Source organism: Lygodium microphyllum, chromosome 30, assembly GCF_053477565.2.
Source record: "Lygodium microphyllum isolate KBCC chromosome 30, Lygodium_microphyllum_v1.1.10, whole genome shotgun sequence".
NCBI lineage: Eukaryota > Viridiplantae > Streptophyta > Polypodiopsida > Schizaeales > Lygodiaceae > Lygodium > Lygodium microphyllum.
In genome coordinates, this window is record NC_141164.1 from 95,603,367 (window position 1) to 95,625,600 (window position 22,234).

Consider the following 22,234-nt stretch of genomic DNA (forward strand, 5'->3'; position numbering starts at 1 on the left):
AGAACCAATCCTGTTCTCTGTCAAACAATCCATCATGAACCTGCATATCAATACTTAGCTCTAGGATTTAAACCTACGAGACTTCAATCGATGCGTCAGGAAAGTCCATCTTGAGACCCTGTGCATCAGTATAGATGTATAGATGAGACGTGGTGGCCCCATCTGTCCACCCTCTCACACTCCCTCTCTGGCATTGGAGAGTCATGAGGGATGCCATCATCACCACTACTAGTAAGCAGCAGAGGAAGGGGCCATCTATCCCTTCCCACAGGCTGAAGAAGCAGATCCTTTTTGCACCTTGGCCCTCTCTTTGGTCGAAGGATCGGAGTCGAAGTCTAAGGCAAACGATGATTCGACAGAGGAGTCTACATCCCACTTCGTCTTCTTCTCCTTATGCTTCCTAGAAGCCATGGACTCTTTGTAGATCCTTCTATAAATGACCTTTCTTCCCATAGTGGTAACAGTGGTAACACTGGGGTCTTGGACGTCTTCTTCTTTGAACCCCTCTCTGAAGCTGCAAAAGCCTCACTCAAACCTCCATAAGATGCCGAAAGCCTCCCCTGTGATTGCAAAGACGCCTCATGCTCAAGTAGTATAGAGGTCATATGTATAAAACTGACAGGAGTGGATAAAGTCTACGCCCTCAAAGCATTCGCCACTCCATCAAACACCGAAGGGAGTTTGGAGAGTACGAGTCCAATAAGATGAGCCTCTGAAAGGGCAGATTGCATTTACCGAAGCTAGTCTTGAATCTGGGTCACAGGAAGTAGAAAAAACTAGACAGTATCTTTGGCCTCGAACGTAATTTGTTGGAGCTGTCCGTAAAGAGTGACTATCCTCATGGTAGAAGGTGCCATGTACACCAATTGCAACTTCATCCATACTTTACAAGATATCTTGCATGAGGTAACTGCCGGTAGGACTTCGTTAGAAATACACCGAAGCAAGGCCGAATAGGGACCGGCATCGTCTGAATCCCATGTAAGCACCGCTTCCTCATGGTTGTCTTCATCAAAATCATCCGATGTCAAAGTAGGACACTAAGGACGAGGAATAGCTCCACATACAACGCACCATAATCGCTTCTGCATAAACCAAGCTTTCATCACAGCACTCCATGTGAGATAGTCAGGTCCATGTAGCTTATTATCAATGGATGTACACGAAGGAGCCATCTGTAAAGGATAAGAAGATAAAAAGAGAAAAGAAGGTATTTGGAGAGGGAACACAGCCAATCCACAAGCACAGACTACAAAAAATGAGAGCTCATATGCAATATTCACCAAAAGCTGACCAAAACAAGAACAAATCTGCTGCAAAAAGTCAAAAAATCAACCACAAAACTGCCTGAAACAACAAAAACGGCCTCATATTACAATCATTCAGCCATGAGGAGATGTAGACACACCAAAATGCATGCTGAAATAGACACGCAGACAAAAGAGGTGCTGATGCAAGCTATACAGATGCTGACGTCAACAACAAAGTAAGAAAATAGGGCGCCTCGTTGGAATAGCAATCGCCTGATCAATAATGGTCAAAACATTCCTGAAATCGGCAAAGAAAACACAACATGAATGCAAAACCTTAAATCTAATACCATGTCAGAAGTGGACGCAGCAATGGAAGCATAAACATGTGCTAAAATAAACTGTTGAACACAAGACAAAAGAGAAAGAAAAGAAGGAACACTAAAGAACACAATATAAATGAGAACTCGGATGCATACTCAAGAAATGGAATCCATATATCCAACACAAGACAATCGCATACAACAATGAGTCATCAGCTGTGGGCACCGGCACTGGCTCCTCTCCCCAGCAGAAGATCCACAAGTGTGATGGTGAGTAACTGATTGATTAAGGAAGAAGAGCCTAAATAAATAGGACAAAAATATGTCCTCAATATGATCAGGTCAGCCAGCATTTAATGCTGGTCGACCAGCAATAAATGCTAAATGTGACCAAAATGAAGACCATTAAAAATGCCTAAATAATCTAAATAATGCCCAGTCCTAAAGCATGCACAAATTCACACATGAGCTGACATATCTGTTAACACAAAGTGGCAAGTTTGGCAATGCATATATACAACCCAATGTGTTTGAGACTCATAGTATTAATGCTGGTAATGCAAATGCTCCATATAGTAGCGCTGGTCATGAGGAAAAATACAACTAGTAATGCATGCAATGTATGGGAAAATGTATCTTGGTATGGCTAGTAGTATACGAATTCCCATACACAATCACATCACAATGGTCCAAAGTGTGCAAACAACAATGTTTCCTAATGCAACTGGTGCTCCTAGCATGTCAGGTACACATGAGAGGCTAGTCAACTAGATGTAATGTTGCATATTAAAATTAAGTTGAAATTGCAGTAATGTGAAAGTATAAGGCATCGCAATGCTCAAGAGGGAAAAAGGCCTACAATCTAGCAAAGGTTTTGGGACAAGTAAAGTTAGAGGTAAAGTTCTTATGTGTTCTTTGGTGCAACTTCAGCATTGTTTCACCTATGAGAGAATACAACAAGATGGAGAAGGGTGATCTCGCAGATCATCCTCACTAATGCACTTTACCTAATGTGTTTCAGTTAGAGCCGATTTTGAATCGGGCTCTTTCAAGCTCACTAGAACATAGAAGGTTCAACGTGTTACCTGATGCTTGATTGGAAGATTGAATCTCCACTCCCCTAGTGATGGATAGCTCAGTTATATAGTGGATCTCAAATGTATGTGGTTTGCATCCAGGGTATTGTATGCTGATAGTATTTCTGCCATTGGGATCACTATTTTGTCTACTAGTCACTATGAGTCGGTATATATATGGTATGGTTGCACCTAGACTCTGGACCTATACATTTGCAAGGTTATTGACATTTATTAATGCAAAATAAATACAATTGCATAAGTTGCATATGGTTTGCAACTAATGTATACTTTACATCACTATCATGTGGTACATCATTGCTGTGAGGTGTTATTTATGCTTAGTTTATGCATTACAATATCTAAGTAGTCAAAACAATGTCGGGTTTTGGAATGCAAATGCATCCCTTATGGTTCTAACAATGGTTATGATTCATGTATGTGGATGGTGACTAGTTTAAGTGACTTGAATTTCACATGCAAAGGGCATAAGCATGGTTAAGCAATAGATACACATGTTGTTTGACTATGATACCAACATATATTTCCAATAGTAGCAATAAATACTTTGGCACATTACAATGCAATCAAGGATAATTGCAAGGTTTTCAAGGGGGTGATTAGTCACGAGGATATGAGATTTTATTGCTTTGCTTAGCATTTACTTAAAAAGTTAATTAAATGTGCTAATGTGACTTGCACATGTGAGATGCAAGTTGATTATTTCACATTGTGGGACCCAAAACCCCGAAATATCAATTGATGCCAAAGATAAAAGTTGTAATCCATTATGTCTCACAAGTACTAGGTGGTAACCAGTGTCAAATTTTGGCCTAAACCAATTTATTGACTGCTAATATCAGTGGAAACATTAGAGACTATACAATAATTAGAGACTATGCTAATAACTGCTCAAGGATACTCGGAAGATAAATTGACCTCGCCAATTGAATTATTAGCTAGTGAAATTATTTTTCTAAACCCTAGAATAATTATTAAATTAATTTTTAAAATTAATATTCTAAAAATTAATTTAATAAACTAAATAATACTAAAAAATGGGATTAGAAGGCTGCCACTTGGCAAAACTTACCTATACAAGAGGCAAAAATATTCTAAAAATTAATTTAATAAGCTAGATAATGCTAAAAAATGAAACTAGAAGATTGCCACTTAGTAAAACTTGCCTATGTAAGTGGAAAAAACGTTTTTGGGGGCTAGTGGAAGTCTATTCCAACCATTGTGAGAGAAAAGGAGGTTGTTAGAGAGCAAGGAGATGGTACCGATGTGATTTGCATCCACCAAAGATAGTCCTACAATAGGTAACAACAGTTTAGAGCCCTCCAAGTGCATTTGACAGACCTTGGTACAAAGCAGCACCAATTTTTCAACCTTTCTCACAATGAAACTCTTAAATTTCTCTCTCCATAGCATTCTCTCTCATCCTACAGCCATCTCTCAAGTTATCTCAACAAAATCCAACCATTTAAATCATCAAAGGTAGAGATATTGGAAAATCTCTGCTACAAACCCTAATTTACAAACAAAAATTAGGATTTAATAGCCACCTCAAAATTGAGAGCCTAGGACTTGAATTCCGACACCTGCAATTAAAGAATTTAAGGAAAATTCCAGAGGCCAGCCATCCCACGTCAGATTTAAGGCTTAATTGGTCTTTCAAGGAGCAAGGTAAATGCCAATCTCCGAGTAAACGAAAGGGCAAAGTGGTTTGAAGGCTTGCTGGTTAGTTTTGACAGCAAAAGGCACTTGGATTAACAAAGGAGAAATCCATTTGCAATATAAGCTAAAGAAATACCACAAAGGACACCAGTTTTGGGGCCAACACACTATCCATTGTCCTAGATTAAAGTAATACAAGTGTGCATTTTCAGTTTATGTGAATTTAATGCTTGTTGAAATTATTGATTAATTATGTCATTACCACCCTATTCAATTGGTATCAAAGCGGAAGTGCAGGATCAAAAGATCGGATCGAGGAGCACAACAAATCGAGGTCTACATAAAATTAAAAGCTTGCTGTCTACCACTAAACTAGCTACAAATCCTCATCTAATCCACTCGAAACAGGACATGGAATTGTAGAGCCATTGGAGCTCGGATTTTGGACATTGGTGCTCGCTTTGAATGCATTTTGGGAGCCATGGAAGACTGCAAATGGATGTGTGGCAGCAAGGTTTTCATCATCTTTGGGTTTGGATCGAGTCATGTATTGATTGCCAAAAGTAAGGGAGCTGCTTAAGCTCGGGGTCTGCTCAACCACAAGGCCTGCACACTTACGATTAACAAGCTCAAGGGCTGCATTCACAAAGCATAGGGACTGCTTGGCAAAGGAAGCAAGGGCCTTATTCATGTCAAAGAGAGAAAAGAGAAAGAGAGTTTGTTAGAAATTGCTTGTGGCTATTGTAGAGCTTAGAGCTCACAATCAAATCAACCAATACACAGGAGTATGTTGCAGCCACAGTCATTCAATCTATCACATGTAAAAGACCTAGCATGATTGGCATTGTTCAGCAACTACCGCAGTTATGGAGAATAAGGCTTAAAAGCTTTTCATTAACTTTTGGTGGGCAAAAACACATAGCACTCGTGACCTGTGCCTCATGTGCTTCGGTGCACTTCAGCAAACGCCTATCCAAAACACAAGTCATAGTATACATCCATTTGAAAGTCATAAAGAAATTGAGGAAATATCAAAAAATTGCAATACAATTTATCCTATTTTAAGAAGAATGTACGTGGATTTTTTTATCTCAAAAGAAAGCATACATCGAGTCAATTCTATTTTTGGAATAGTAAAGGAGATGCCTCCCTATACAAAATGGATTTAAGGGAAGAAAGGTGAACTAGTTATTTTATGACTTTGTATTCACACTGAGCCTCTTCTAAACCGGATACCTCAAGAACTCTATTCACACCAGAGAAACTATGAACTGGTTATTTTAAAACTAGTTCATTATTCTATGTTCACATTGCACGCTTGTGAAACTAATAGTTTTGTGGTCAAAAGATCAATTTTTATGCCATTTTCAGGTGCCAATTTGAAGGGGGAAAAGTGTCATAAAAATTTAAAGAAAATTACAATGGATTGAGCTTGTTTGGGACTTCATTCTTGGCACAAAAACTATTTAAAAAACAAAATGGAAATTGGTCAATTTTAAAACCATATTTTGATGATTTTTGGGTCGTACGAACACCGTTTGAGTCCTGTTTTCACTAGTTTTTGCTAGATAGCTAATGTTTGACATATGGGCATGATGTATGGGTGCATGTGACAATAGTTGGACACATGTATGACAACCATGGCGATGGAACTCGTCTTATGTGTATTTTCTTGGGCATTTTGAATACTTTTTTGTCTCAATTTTAAGCGGTTGATGCTTGAACTTATTTACATACTTGGATAGTGATTTGACACATTACATACTACTGGTTTTTCTAAATTTACAGTTGTAATAATGTCAAAAACCGCACAGATTACGCAAATTGTGGGTGACAATTTGACTAAGGACAACTACAGTGTATGGTCCTATCATATGGAGAATTTTTTGATGGGGAGAGATCTATGGCACCTCATTACAAGTAAAGATGCGCATGCACACCTAGAACCAAGGAACAAAAGAAGGTGTACAAGAATTAGGCAAGTAAAAACAAGAAGATCTTGCATTGGATATCTGTATGCATCTCAAAACATTGATTCCGCACATTAAAAAGACTAGTACATGCAAAGATCCTTAGAAGATGATTGAGAAAATGTATAGCACTTACACAAAGGCCAAGAAGATACAGCTAAAGCAAAGATTGCATGGTGCATAGCATGAAAATAGAAGCATGAGTGACCATGTGGTGAAAATAAAACACGTTGCAGAGAATCTTGCTTCAATAAATGCACCAATTGATGATGATGATTTAGTATATGTTACTTTAAACGAACTTGGATCTATATACAAGTCCCTTGATACCTCCATTTCTCTAAGAGAAGGCTCTATACTTAACTTTGAAGACTTGATTGTTTTTCTACTTACAAAAGAGATTAAATTGGGCCTCAATGAATCTAGCAGTGGAAAGAATGCAAGTTAGGATAGTGTGTTTTATCATCAAAGAGGATGTGGTAGCTCATCTAGAGCTAGTATCATCATATAACCGTGAAGACACCTTTGCAAGTGGTCTTAGCACCTTTGAACATGGTGATTTTATGCCTAGAGGCGAGGGGAGATCCTACTCTAGAGGCAAAGGACATTCTAATCCACAAAGAGATGATGCATGTCAGTACTGTGGGCAAATTGGTAACTTTGAGAGATAGTGCTTTCATAAGCAAAATTCTATCTTTAGGGATTGAGGAATAACCTAGTTTGGGCACTATGCAAGTGGATATAGTGGTGGTGGCTATGGTCCTAGACATGGTTCCTCACCTAGAGGTAATCTCTTTGCTATGGAACATATACTTGGCAATATGACGCATCCCTAGAAAGAATGACTTGTATGCTACAAACCATATGACACACCATACAAAATGGTCCGATAGAAAACAACAAATGCAAACTAAAGAGCATGTAGCTACAAGAGATGACACATTGCACAAAATAACTCATATTGGCAATGTTCCTTTGGTGACTAGAGATGGTGTTTAAATGCATGGATCTAGAGCATAGCTATGGCGGATGGAATACAAAGACAATGTTCATAATGACATAGACTGAAGAGACCAACTGTTACTCAAGTGAATTAGGTTCCAAGATGGAAGCTTGGACTCATAAACACAATCTTGAGTATCACATTGACTATGACTGAAAGGACAAAGTACAATTGTATTCCATCATTGAATGATAAGAAGATACATCACTTGATAGGCTCATGATGGTTCCCTTTTTCTCCACTGTGCTTATGGGATTCAAGCATCCTGTATTTCAAGCATCCTCACTAGTAAACTGTTTGAGTCTTGCCCTATTGCTCCATAGAAAGAGATTGTCACATAGGTGTGATTGCATAATTCTCAACACCTCTCCTCAATCACAACCGTGAAGAAGGCACTAAGTGTACAAAGGATGTCATGAGTAGAACCTTGCTAAGTGTGGATATGCCACAAACATGGTAAACGCCAGAGTTTATCGCAAAAAAGGCCAAGTGTGGGTACCAAAAAACATGGCTAACATCCAAGGGCTGTTACAAGCCCTCACTAAGTGTGTAGAAGTTGTTTATGCATAGGCCTCACTAAGTGTGTAGAGACTGTTTATGCTGTTGGGAATAAAGACCTCGTGCCTTTAAATGTGCTCATGTATGAACACACCCTTAGCACTTATACTTACATATATATATCTATCTAAAAACCTAAAGGTACACTATCATCATTGTACCTGAAAACGTATTCACTCTCTACTCAGCTCTCTCTCACTCTGTCTCTCACTGTGCGTAACGACAGTCTGTCTCGATCTCCGTGCCTAACCGGTCCCTACAAACTGGTATCAAAGCTGCGGTTGAGGCGTTCGTGCCTCTCGAAGTTCGCGAGCAAGTAGGTGAGACAAGTCGAAGGCAGGCTTGTGTGCAGGAGAAGCAATCGTGTTGCCAGTCAACAGGCAACTGACGAGAGCTGTAGCCTAAATCAAGCAGCAAGTTGCAGGGGAGCAGAAAGTGTCGCAGGGCGTGTGACAGTTTGTGACAGACGATTGCTGGGGACTAACGCGGCGATCAGGTAGCTGTTGACAAGTCGCAGCCAAGATGGAACGTTCAACGGACAGATCCAGCGGACACCGTGTGCAACAATGGATTGCAAGTGACCAGGCGACGACCACGCCACAGCAGGCAGCCGATAGACAGGTCTAGCAGACAACGCGTGCAGCAGTTGGCGAGCAGCAATCGTTGGGACAGGTCGTGCGTGGCGGGACAATCGAACGGGGTCAACGAACCCCATCACACATTTTTTTAAATCGTTTTTTTTTTAGAAAAACAAAAAATTCAACTTCTACCCCTTTCTTGACGGGGTTTCGCGCGCCAAGCACAAAAAGCCAGATTTGTGCAATTTTGATCGAGAAATTTGGGGCTTCTTTAGACTGAGTACTATTCATGTAAAATTGAGGCATCTGCGTCAAAAAGTGCATACATTATGCACATTTGAATTGGGGATTTCGCCAAAATTATTGAATTTTTGCTCATCTCAGTGAAATTTCTCAACATTGAACCCATAAAATTTGGGCCTTTTCCCAAATTTGGGAAATGTGATGCATGACAAGCAAATTTGTCTCAGAAATTGCAGGAATTTGTGAAATCTTGCCTCCGACATTTGGGGCTTTTAATGTACATGCACAAATTGGGCTGAAATTTACCCAATTTCTTGACATTGAGGCACATTGGACCCCGTGCAATTTGGGGCTTTTGCAGTTTGGGCAAAATTTGTGCAGCATTTGGTCATTTTATGTGCATGCAAGTTGAATTCCACGCAATTTGGACATCAACACTTTGTAAATTTTGGGGGTTTTGCTGAAATTGCTCTATTTTGGCAAAATTGGACTATTCTATACATGACAGAGAAAATGTAGATGTGTGGTTGATGCTTTGAGCACAAAATTTTGGGGCTTTTGACTGTTCGTGTCAAATTTTATGCCCGTGGGTACATGTACAACAGAAATTGCAGCTGAAATTTTGGGATTCCTCATGTAATGTGATGCACATGCCCTTGGAACAGCTATAATCAGTTGGATAATGCCGTAGCACATGGTTTGGTGCTCCTGAAAATTTAATTACAGATCTGAAATGTGTGCTTCTGCATGGTCATTTATTGCTGAGTGTTACTTGTTTGTACCTTGGACACTTGGGTGACAGTTTGGGCCTGCATTTGCTGGTTTTTTTGTCACATTTAGGCTGAAAATCATGGCTGGCAGCAATGACAGCAGTAATCTGATGCACATAAAGAAGCTTGAAGGCACACATAACTTTGCAGTTTGGCAAAAGCAATGCTACAATATCTTGTTACAAAAAAAGCAGGCAAAGTCAATCAAAACCAAAGGGGCAAAGCCCGCGGACATGAAACAGGACGATTGGGATGAGTTAAATGAGCTTCCATGCTCAACCATAGAGCTATCGATTTCTAATGCCTTGCTCTTTAACATTGAAGGTTTGGATTCTGCATATGCTATATGGACTAGACTGGAAGAACTGTATGCACAAAAGAGTGCTGCAAGAGAAGTATATTGGCTGAAAAAGCTTATGGATTTGCGTATGAAAGAGGGTACAGCAATGTCTACTCAGTTGAGTGAGTTTAACTCCATTTTCAGCCAGTTGGTTGCCTTCAAGTTCATGATTGATGAGAAATTTAAGGCTACTTTCTTGCTTTGCACTCTACCAAAGAGTTGGGATACATTCAAGACTACTATGACCAATTCTAATGTAATCCTTTTGTATGCTGATGTAGAGAGTGTTCTACTTATGGAAGAGATGAATCAATAGAACAATGCATCCAGTAACAGCAAAAGGGCAAATATAATCGCAAGGGACGCAGTAAATCACGTGGCAAAGATGTTGAATGCCATCATTGTGGCAAGAAGGGTCACTTTAAACGTGACTGCTACAAATGGAAGAAAGAGAAAGGAAAAGGCAAGAAGACAAATGATAGCAAGGAAGAGAAGAAGGACAATCATCCTAAGAAGAGCAGTGTAAAAATTGAAGAGGTGAATGTAGTCACTCATGACAGTGACAGTGGAAGTGATGTACTCTTTGTCTCTTCACACTTTAATGCACATGCTTTACTTGCAGGTACATATAATGACATGCATACCTAGATTCTTGATTCAGGTGCTTCCTTTTATGTCACCCCTCATCATGAGTGGTTTTCCGCCTATACAGGGAGTTGACATGGTGTTGTCCATCTTGGGGACAACTATGCATATGAGATTGCAGATATTGGCAATGTGCAGTTATAGTTTTAGCATGGCTCTGTCTTTACACTTCAGCATGTACGATATGTACCTCAGCTCAAGAAGAGCTTGATTAGCACAAGGCAGCTAGATGATGATGGTTTTCATACCACCTTTGGTGATGGAAAATGAAAGATCTGTAAGGGATCTAAGGTTATTGCCAGAGGTTGCAAGAGTGATACTTTGTATCCACTTCATGTATCTAGTGTGCGTGATCATGTTGTTGCCGTGACCGAGCAGCCAAGCGTTTCTTTGTGACATGGCCAGTTGGGACACATGAGTCAAACAGGAATGACAGTGCTTTCTCATTTCAATTACTTGCCTTGTCTTCATTATGCTGATTTTGAGCATTGTGATCATTGCATTTATAGCAAATAAGAAATATCACCTTGAACAGAGACAAAGTAAAACCTTGGGTGCTAATCACGGAGGAAGTAGAAGACAATAGACTTATGTAAAGTCCACATTAACACACCAAGTGCTTTAGTTGTCCCAAAATCATTTGAAGTATCAATCAGATGGGGACCAATGAATATAATTGTGCCACTAGGTGACCTCTTAAATCTTATCCCATCTTTCAAGGATCGCCTCTTCAAGAATGTCATGTTGACAAACTGTGGTGAACCGTCTTGCTTCAAGGAAGCAATGGACAGACAGGACAGCAAGAAATGGTATGAAGCCATACTGTCAAAGATGGAATCTCTTGAAAAAAATGGCACTTGGGACTTGGTGCAGTTGCCTAAAGGGCAGAAAACCCTTCCATGCAAATGGGTTTACAAGACGAAGGTCACTTCTGGTTCCTCCCCAAAGTACAAAGCAAGATTGGTTGCAAAGAGGTACAAGCAGGAGCATGGAATTGAATTTGATGAGATTTTCTCTCCTATAGTCAAGATGACTACATTAAGAACCATTTTGGGCTTGGTTGCAGTCGAGGATATGAAGCTCATACAGATGGATGTAAAGACTGTTTTTACATGGTGATCTGCATAAATACATATATATGCAACAGCCTGAAGGGTTTGTTGAACAAGGGAAGGAAAAAATGGTATATAAACTCAAAAGGAGTTTGTATGGGCTGAAACAAGCACCAAGAGAATGGTATCATAAGTTTGATACATTCATGCAGTCCCAAGGATTTCATAGAAATCAAGTGGATCACTACTTGTACACCAAGAAAGCAGCAGATGGCAGCCTGATTATCTTGGTTTTGTATGTTGATGACATGCTGATTGCTGGCAAGGATACTTATGCCTTGGATTCATTGAAGCAAAGTCTTCATAGCAGCTTTGACATGAAGGATCTTGGTGATGCAAATCACATTCTTAGCATGTGAATACTCGGAGATAGATCGAAAGGCTTACTCTATCTATCTCAACAAGAGTATATCTCCAAAGTTTTACAGTGTTTCACTATGGAGGGGGGAAAAACAATTGGGGTTCCATTGCCTCCATATGTGAAACTTAGTGCAAAGGACAACCCTATATCTGATGATGAAAAGGCTGAAATAGCCAAGATACCATATACTTCAGCTGTTGGTAGTTTGATGTATGCTATGGTTGCTACTCGTCCTAACATTGCCTTTGCAGTGGGAGTGGTTAGCAAATACATAGCAACCCCTAGCAAGAAGCATTGGGATGCAGTGAAAGGTATTATGAAATACCTCAAAGGCACAGAGGAGTTGTGCATCTACTTTGGAAAGCAGAAGGCATCTGTTTTTGGCTTTACGGATGCAGACAATGTTGGTCATCCAGACTGCAGGAAGTCCACTTCTCGGTATGTGTTTACTTTCACAGGCGGAGCAGTCTCTTGGATCTCCAGGCTACAAAAGTGTGTTGCATTGTCTACTACAGAGATAGAGTATGTGGCTGCCACTGAGGCATGCAAGGAGGCTTTATGGCTTTCACGTCTGGTGGGAGAGCTTGGCATCACAGAGTTACCTATTCTTCATTGTGATAGTCAGAGTGCTATCATGCTAGCATGGAACCCTATCTTTCATGTAAAGACAAAGCACATACAGATGAAGTACCACTTCATTAGAGATGTACTTGACAGCAAAAGCATTAAGCTTGTCAAAGTGCATACAGATGATAACCCTGCAGACCTTCTCACGAAGGGTCTTCCAGTAGAGCGATTTGGTCATTGCCGACAGATGATGGGAGTTGGATAGATATATATATTTCAGCTTTGTACATACCTAGACTTAGCTAATTCTTTTCTCCTCTTAAGGCACATTGCCTTTAGGTGGGAGGTTGTTGGAAATAAAGGCCTCGTGCCTTTAAATAAACCCGGGTGTGAACACGCCCTTAGCACTTGTACTTACACATATACATCTATCTAAAAACCTAAATGTACACTATCGTCATTGTACCTGAAAACGTGTTCACTCTCTACTCTGCTCTCTCTCACTCTCTCTGTCTCTCATTGCATGTAACGACAATCTGTCTCGATCTTCGTGCCTAACCGGTCCCTATATATACATAGACTACATAAGGAGTTTTAAGGCATATGTTAAGAACATTAATGGCAAGGATATACAATAAAAAGTTCCAGTGAAAAATTGAGACAAGGACCAACAGGTTCTTGTGGTTTTTTTCATCGGATATGTCATGGTAGATATAACAAATCTTCTTTTCTTTGTCTTCTTCTTTAATGTAGTCCATTTTGCTTTCTCTAATGCTCTTTTTGTCTTCATGGTCTTCTTTTTCTTGGTCTTTTTCTTTTTGGTCTATCTAGTCTTCTTCTTCATTATGGTCTTTCTGGTCTTCATTGACTTTGTCTTTTTCTTTATGGTCTTTCTAGTCTTTTTCTTCATTGACTTTGCTTGCATTAGTCTTCATGTCCATGTCCCCCTCAAGCAAAGGTATCATCATCTTTGAGATTTGCATGATGACCAAGGTAGCTGGAATGTTTGCAAAATCTTCAAATAAGATCATTGATTGCACTTTAGAACAAGTAAGTCTATCCATCCCTACAGGTGGAACAAACAATTCTTCCATGTAATATAGATGAGCAGCATGAGTCATGTTACTCTTCATGAGAAACATCCATTTAGAATTCTTCATGCTTGGCATTCCGTAATAGAAAATCAACTTTAAATGACTGAGAATAACCAGCAACCCTGATGATCTTGAATGTGCTAAAAAGCAAAAGTGCCAAAAAGCACTAGGATAGTATCAAGAGATACTAGATGTCAAGCTTAATGATGAGTCTTTGATGTTTATCTTGTAACTTGAGTCCCCTTCTTGCTGGTAAATCAGTTGAATGCTTGCTGGAAACTGAGCTAGGATTCAGCTTAGAAAGAGTGTTACAACAGATTAGAATAGCATTGACAAGCTTGAGCTGAAGAAAGTAAGAGATTAAGATAAAATATGAGCTTGATGTTGAAATTAAGTTTGATTTCTTGCTTCCCTTGCTGATTTGAATTGGAAACTAAGTAGATCAGAGTGAGTCAAAATTACAGAGGGTTGGTTGAGCCAAAAGAAGTGAGAAATTGAAGAGTTTTATGAGCTTGAGCCCAAAAGCTATGGCTGCCCTTTAGGGTTTGCAAGAGGAGACTGTTTTTTTGCTGATTACAGCAGCTACAGTAAAGCATTTGCCACAAAATTTGATGGGGAAGAAGCTTACATAACAAGCTTCAAATGCCCTATGGCTGCAGACTGAATCGTGGCGCGCGTGAGTGGCGGAAGCTATACGATCGGGTGATGGCACAGAATGAGCAGTGAACAGGAATTCACGCAATGCTGGGCTCTCTCATCAACAATGTCTTGGTTTTAGGTGACAGGAGGGAGCATCTTGAGCAGAGAAGAAGATCCATAGAAGAAATCATGAGCTGATATGGCTTATTTTGAGAGATCCAGGAGCTCCAATATGAGAGGGTGCAAGCTGGCTATGGCTGCCACAAGGTGGAAGAGAATAATGAAGTTGAAGATGAAGTCATGAGCTACCACTAAGCTGGACTGAGGTTGAGATAGACTGAGAGAGTAGAGAGAGGAGCTGAGTTGAGCTTAGCCATGCTCACCATGGCTATGATACCATGTTGAAATGCATGGATCTAGAGTAAGGCTATGGTGGATGGAACACAAAGACAATGTTCATAATGACATTGTCTAAAGAAACCAACTATTACTCGAGTGAATTAGGTTCCAAGATGGAAGCTTGGACTCATAAACACAATTGTATAACACTGACTATGACTGAAAGGACAAAGTAGAGTTATATTCCATCATTGAATGATGAGAAGGTATGTCACTTTATAGGCTCATGATGGTTCCCTTTTTCTCCACTATGCTTTATGGGATTCAAGCATCCTGTATTTCAAGCATCCTCACTAGTAAACTGTTTGAGTCTTGCCCTATTGCTCCATACAAAGAGGCTGTCACATTGGTGTGATTGCATATTTCTCAACACCCCTCAATCACAACCGTGAAAGAAGGCAGTAAGTGTATAAAGGCTGTTGTGAGTAGAACCTTGCTAAGTGTGGATATGCCACAAAAATGGTAAACGCCAGAGACTATAGCAGAAAAGACTAAGTGTAGGTATCAAAAAACATGGCTAACATCCAGGGGCTGTTACAAGGCCTCACTAAGTGTGTAGAGGCTATTTATGCATAGACCTCACTAAGTGTGTAGAGGCTGTTTATGCATAGGCTACATAAGGAGTTTTACAAGGCGTATGTCAGGAGCATTAATAGCAAGGACATACAATAAAAAGTTCTAGTGAAAATTTGAGACAAGGACCGACAGGCCCTTGTGGTTTTCTTTATCGGATATGTCATGGTAAATATAACAAATCGTCTTTTCTTTGTCTTCTTCTTTGATGTAGTCCATTTTGCTTTCTTTGATGGTCTTTTTGTCTTCATGGTCTTCTTTTTCTTGGTCTTTTTCTTTCTGGTTTGTCTGGTCTTCGTCTTCATTATGGTCTTTCTGGTCTTTATTGACTTTGTCTTTTTCTTTATAGTCTTTCTAGTCTTTTTCTTCATTGACTTTGCTTGCATTAGTCTTCATGTCCATGTCCCCCTCAAGCAAAGGTATCATCATCTTTGAGATTTGCACGATGATCAAGGTAGCTGGAATTCCAAATGCTCAGCTAGACACAATTTTAACACTAGAGCAAAGCTCCTGACCTGACCTTCAATTAGATGCCTTAGGCCCACCAATTCGAGAAAGATTATGGTATCCCGACAATGGAACCTTGAGACCAGCCTTCCTCTCGCTGAGCATGTTAATGACCTAATTAATCAACAATTACAATAAGCACAAAATTCACATAAACTAAGATGTACACATTACCACTTTAATCATGAACAATGGACAGCCTATTGGTCCCAAAACTTGTGTCTGTTGCGGTATTTCTTTAACTTTTATTGCAAGTGAATGGAGTACAACTGAGATTCTCTAATCTCCTCCACTAATCCAAGTGCCACTTGCTATCAAAACTGACTAGCAAGCCTCCAAATCAATTTTTCCCTTGGTTTGCTTGGATATTAGCCTCTTGAATCTCCCTAAAATTATTTAATTTCAATTGCTGGAATTCAAGTCCTATGCCCTCAATTCTGAGCACGTATCCCGAGGTGGCTATCATAATCTAATTTCTGTTGTAATTTGGAATTTAGAGTAGAGATTTTTCAATATCTCCACCTTTAATGACTCAAATGGTTGGATTTTGTTGAGATAACTTGAGAGAGAATTGTAAGATCAGAGAGGATGTTATAAAGAGAGAAATTTCAAAGTTTCATCGTAAAAGAAAGGCTGAAAAACTACTCCTACCTTGCTCAAACAGCCATGGAAGCTGTCACCTACAACTTAGGACTACCAGAAAAGCTATTGCCTCCTCCTGTATACTATCACCTACACCAAGACCTTAGGTTGCTATCACCTGCATCTGGAGGGCTCCAAACTACTGTCACTTGATGTACGCTTGGTTCCTAGTGGCTACAAATCACATCGGTGGTATCTCCTTGCTCTCTAGCAGTCTCCTTTTCTCTCACAATGGCTAGAATAGACTTCCATCAACCCCCAAAAACGTTTTTTCCACTTGCATTGCAAGTTTTACGAAGCGATAGATAACATTTGATTAAGATATTAATCAAATGTGCAAGGTTGTTTTGCAGATGTGATGCACATGGCAGTTATTTCATGGTAACAGGCCAAGGATCCTAAGAATGTACTGGATGTCAAAGGAAAAGTTGTAATAAGTCATGTCAACTAGGTTTTGATGATCAGTTGGTATCAGTTTTGACCCTAGGACAACGGCTTGGCCAATAAGTATCAGGGTGACACTAAAAACTAGTATTAATTAATTAATCAATGCCAGTCTAAGGGTCAATAAAGGTTCGAGACCACTCCAAGTTACAAATGGCCTAGCCAATTTAATTATGGATGGGCACATTTAATTTTGGGCAAGATTAGAATGCCTAAAAGTAATTTTTAGGATTATTTAATTCAAAAATTAATTAAATGGCTAAATAACGTTGAAAAATGAACTTAGAAGGCTGCCATTTGGCAAAAATACCCATGGAAACTAAGAAAACGTTTTTGGGGGCTAGGTCTCAGCCATTCAATCAAGTTACAACTTGGGGGGAAGAGAGAGGGAGCTACTAATTCATTTTTTTATCAAAAAACAGCAATTTGGTGCACAAGACAACCGTCTGGGAGCCTCAACAAGCAAGGGACAAGACGCCTTCCAAGGGCTAGCAACAGCATTCCTGATTAGGTGACAACATTTTGGAGATGCCTGGCAATAGGTGACTGCATTAAATGCAGGTTGGGACAGATAGCAGGTAGATTTTAGGGTTTTCTCGCAAAGAAAATCAAATTCCTCTCTCATCTTGGGTTTCTCCAACCCATTCTCAAGAGATCTCAACATTTCTCAATCATTTTGAGCAAATCTCAATCAAATTTGGTGGATACTAGAGGAATATCTACTATAAATCCCAAATTTCTACAGAAATTAGGATTAGTAGCCACCGTGGGACCCATGTCAACACGATAAGGAATCATACACTGAATTAGCACCTACGATTTATTGTATTGTTAGGGATTTCTAATGCCCATCCATCCATTGAAAATTTGGGGGAGCATTTAGCTAGTTGGGGTCCAATTAGGGCAAGTCCTAAGTGAAAATCAAGGGGCAAATTGCCCAATTTATTTGGTGATTGTTGGATCAACAAAGGAGATCATGGAATCTTAGCTTATATCCATTGCCAACTAAAGTTATAGAAATACCGAAAGGGGTGCCAATTTTGGGGCCCAAAGGGTATCTACTATCTAAGATTATTAAGGTAAATTGTCCATTTCAATTTATGTTTATTTATTGATTGTTGTGATTAAGTGCTTGATCAAGGAATCACCACCCTTTCCAAGAAGGAAGGTTGGTTTTAAACACTGCCCTCAACCCACTCCTACTAGAGCCATTGGCTGTTGAATAGCTCTATCCTTGAGCATTCTATATATTCTCTCATTCATTTACAACATTGATTCATTTACTTCAAAGTTCTCTTTCTTCTGTTTGTATATATGTTTTTTCGTTTTACATTTTGCGCTTTGCATTTTGTATTTGAGTTTTGCACATGACTGTTTGAGCCTTTGTGTTTCAGTCCTAGCCGTACTTGCTCTGTTTCCTTCGTGCAAACCCTAGCATATCTTCACATATACCATAGATTTGATCCCTAGCACTGGCCCACCTAATAAGCCACCATACAAGGTGAGTGCAACCCAACAAGAGTGTTGAGCTAAAAAATACATTATTACTTAATTAGCTCTAAATTATAGCTCGTGATCCAAGAGTGTAGTTGTGTCCCATATGTCAAACCCTAATTTGGGAGGACCCATCTATCTATAAATAGACAGCCTGTCCACCACTTAGCCTAATCCTGTTTTGCAGATTGTTGGTACCTATCTTAGCAGTCCACACCCTGTTCACAAGGGATATCTTAGTTCGAGCTACTATTCATTTGCTAATCTACACTTAGCACCTACTGCCCAGCCTCTTTCATCTACTAAGGACCAATTCTGACATGCTGCCACCATCGCCTCATTGGGTGCACTTACTACTAATCCTGCCTTTCCAACCTGCACTGCTTGCATTTTGTAGTTTGCAGCCATCACCAGCCTAGTACATCATCATTGGCAACTGCAAGCTAAGTTTGTAAATTTTCGATCTTCTGATGCCCGTTTGTCACTAATCCAACTCCACACTACTAGATTTGTTGTTGCCAAACATTCACGAAGGCTATTTGTTGCGTTATGGAATCCCTCAAAGCACAACACTCTCCAACTCATTCTCTACCCCGGTCCTAGAGACATGGGAGTTCAAGGGTTAATATTTCACCTTTGCATAGTGTGTTTCCTACATTGAGCACTGCAGTATATATTCAACACCCATTATTCATTCATCATCTACTTCAGTGTTCATGGATAGACTTGATTGGACTGGAATTTAAATGCTTTGCTTATCATAGAAATCAAGAATCTTTCTCCATAATGCATAAGTACCACCCTCAATCTCAATGACATTGAAGTATACTTGCTTTGACAATGAAAAAATGCTAGAGACTTATATAGCTCATCAAGTTCATTCTTCATCGATAATATGCAAGAAGCCCCTCATTAGATCCACCACTCACTTGAAGTTGTGGTCCAAAAACTCTACCCGTCCCTTCAATGATAACACTTGATGCTATTATGAAGACCAAGCCTTTGGATTAGCAATATCAATATATCCTTGGAAGTGGAGGAGGGAGCGAGAGAGGGGCACCATTCATTCTAAGTTCTTGCGTTCTTGTGTTCATTTCTTTCTATAATGTTTATGCCTTCTCTTTCTCGCTTTCAATCATCTGCACATTTACACACTTTCAAGAGTTCCTGTCATGCCATTCTAATATCAAAGGTATAACATCGCAGATTCAATGCAGGCAATCATGTCTTCTAGAGCCCTAATTCTCTACTTGTGCATTCAAGTATACTCCACTAGGATTACTCCATGAGTTATTCTTGGATCAAAGATGTTTCTTAGAGTTTGTTGACATGGAGTCCCAAACTCTACAAAGGCAACCTGCGTGACTTCTTTGGGAGTGAAGAACAAAAGCTTGGTGAAGCTCTTTTCAAGATTGTGTTCCCAACTTTTGCTCTAGATAAAGCATGTTCAATGTCCCATCCAAGATCTAAGAGGAGGGTCTTAGCAATACATGATGTACTACATCATGAGCCCTATCACCAAATCAACAAAGACATCATGAAGATTTGATATTTATCAAGAGTCTATGATTGATTTGGTCACACGCTCAATACTTACATACATCTTGACATTATGATCCTCCTTGAAGTGCAATATTCTATCATCAAGTGTGTGTTTTCCATAGCATTTTGGTTGCATTTGTTTGTTAAAATGTCAGCAAAAGAAGAAACAGCTCAGACAAGAGACATAAACGCTGAACAGCAAAGGTGAAAGTAATTATTTTAGGCTGATGATGAAAGCCCTTGCATGTCCTATTGTGTGTGGCCATAGTAAGGGCGTTGATTGAATAGATGTATATGTCATTTGAAGAGGCTAAAAAAAACAAGTGTGCACAGGTATATGCTGGAGCATTGCCCTTTTGTTTCAAGAAAAGCTCCGAGCACTAGCTTAATTCCCAAATGCAAGGGATACTTTTCCTCTCTCGAATTTTTATTTTTAAAGAACGAGGAACTTTAGGCAAAAAAAGTGATCCTACTCTTAACTAAATAAAACTCGGACTAATTTTTGAAATGAGGATTCATCATGCCATCGTACCAATGCAAAAGCGTATGCCCTAAGGGGCAATGCTACACACACACACTCTCTCTCTCTCTCTCTCATTGGATTATTGGCTGTTATTACATGACCAATTTATCATTTCTCTCTCTCTAGGAGAAGTTTATTACCCGCTGAACCGTTTGGAGAGGAGGGGCTGTGCGCCATACTGCAGGCTGAGCAAGATCATATAAAGCCAAGCTCGTGGCGGTAGTTGCCCTGGCAGTTGAGGTGATCGCCGCTGCTTCTCCGTCGAATCCATTCCAAAGGCATCTATCCACTGTGTATTCTTGAGTGATGACAGCTCAAACCTGCGACCTAAACTTTGAACAGTCTCGACTCTGATATATAGACATACGCGTGTGTGCGAAATTGGCAAAGCATGAAATCCTCATTGCGGTTGTCGGTCCGACATATCCGAAAACGGAGGGGTTTAGTTTCAAACGAGTAGTTAAGCTGGGAAAAAGGCTTGATAGGCCGGACACACACAGGCAAAATACGTTGTAGTAGTCAACGCGAGGACCAGTGGTTGTGAGTTCGCTCGCTAGGGAAAATGAAGCAAACAAAGTAAGCTAGGGTACATGGGGCTAGTTTAGGGCCGGTTCACAGTAGGTCAGACGGACACATTCTCTAAAATGTCTGTCCGTTCTAATTCAGTTCACACACAATCGGATAGATTTTATATAAACACTTGCGCCCTAGCTTGACAACAAATCATCATCGGCCAGCTGGTAAACTCTTTCAGTTACTTTTGACGTAACACTTGTTCGAGCCTTCCGAATGGCATAGTGTGTTCAGCCGCCTTATGTCCGCCATAGATGTGGCGGACAGGTTTCATGTCCGTCCTCAATTCCCTACGCCAATCTTTTTTTGACACATTCAACAGACACCCCTGCGCTTCGCCCATGTTCGGGCTCGTCTAAACCCGCCCTTAGTCCCAGCTATCAGCCCTAACTTCGATTTCTTCAATTTGATGCCCTGGATTTCATCAAATTTATAGAAATTGTGCAATCTGACAATGCAATTGGCTTCATAACATCCTCATTGACCTCACCAACCAAAAAAAAAAAAAGAAAAAGGGAGTTCATTTCACACCTTTCCCAAAGCCTTCGATTGCATTTTTGTGTTTTAAAAAATTCCCGCACAAAATGTGATAGTAGAGAGACTTGAGAAAAGAGCAACAACGTCCCAATTCTATTATAGGCTAGAGTCTCTCCTCCACCAACAATCAAAAGGCTCCATCTCATCACCTTTCACTAAAGGCACATCTAACAGCGTCCTTGAAGTGGTAGAGCTTCTCAACTCCCAAGACCTTGGTGAAAATATGTGTAACATTAATCATCTGTGCTGACATAAACCAAGTCAATATCACCTACCAGAACCCACTCTCGAATGAAATGGTAATGGACCTCTGTGTGTTTGGTCCACACATGATATATTGGGTTCTTGGCCAATTGAATACTATTGAGGTTATTATAGTAAGAAGATAACCTTCTTCTCCATTTACAACCCAAAATCACCAAGTAGCTAGTTATATAGCCAAGGTATCTCACATGCTACAACTGTAGCACCCCTCATGTACTTTGCCTCAGTATACTAGATAATGCATCTTGCTACTCCAAGTAATGGCAGCACTCACAAAGGAAAATATGAAACCATTGGTAGACCTTCTACCTAACTACTACCAATGTGTACCTAAGACCTCATATCTGAAATACTATTAATCCAATCAGCATGCGTGTAACTATGCAAGTCCAAAAGTACACCTATAACTTAAAACAATGCATAATCTAGTGTGATCTAACAAAGTACAATGTGTGTCGCACTGTATGTAAATGTGGCTTCCATGGAAGATGCATAAACTAACACTCCAAACCAACTATGTCGTTTAG

General features: G+C 39.9%; 1 protein-coding gene across 2 annotated transcripts in view; it reads right to left on the minus strand.

The window, feature by feature from the left end:
- The window catches only part of LOC148010145 (Nucleotide-sugar transporter family protein), a 91,537-nt gene extending 70,640 nt beyond the window's left edge, over positions 1-20,897 (minus strand). For both annotated transcript variants that reach the window (XM_087672912.1, XM_087672911.1), the window contains exon 1: positions 20,474-20,897. In XM_087672912.1, coding sequence (XP_087529038.1) covers positions 20,474-20,604 — 131 coding nt within the window. In that variant the 5' untranslated portion in view covers positions 20,605-20,897. The remainder of the gene's footprint in view (positions 1-20,473) is intronic.
- Positions 20,898-22,234: the final 1,337 nt, after the last annotated feature.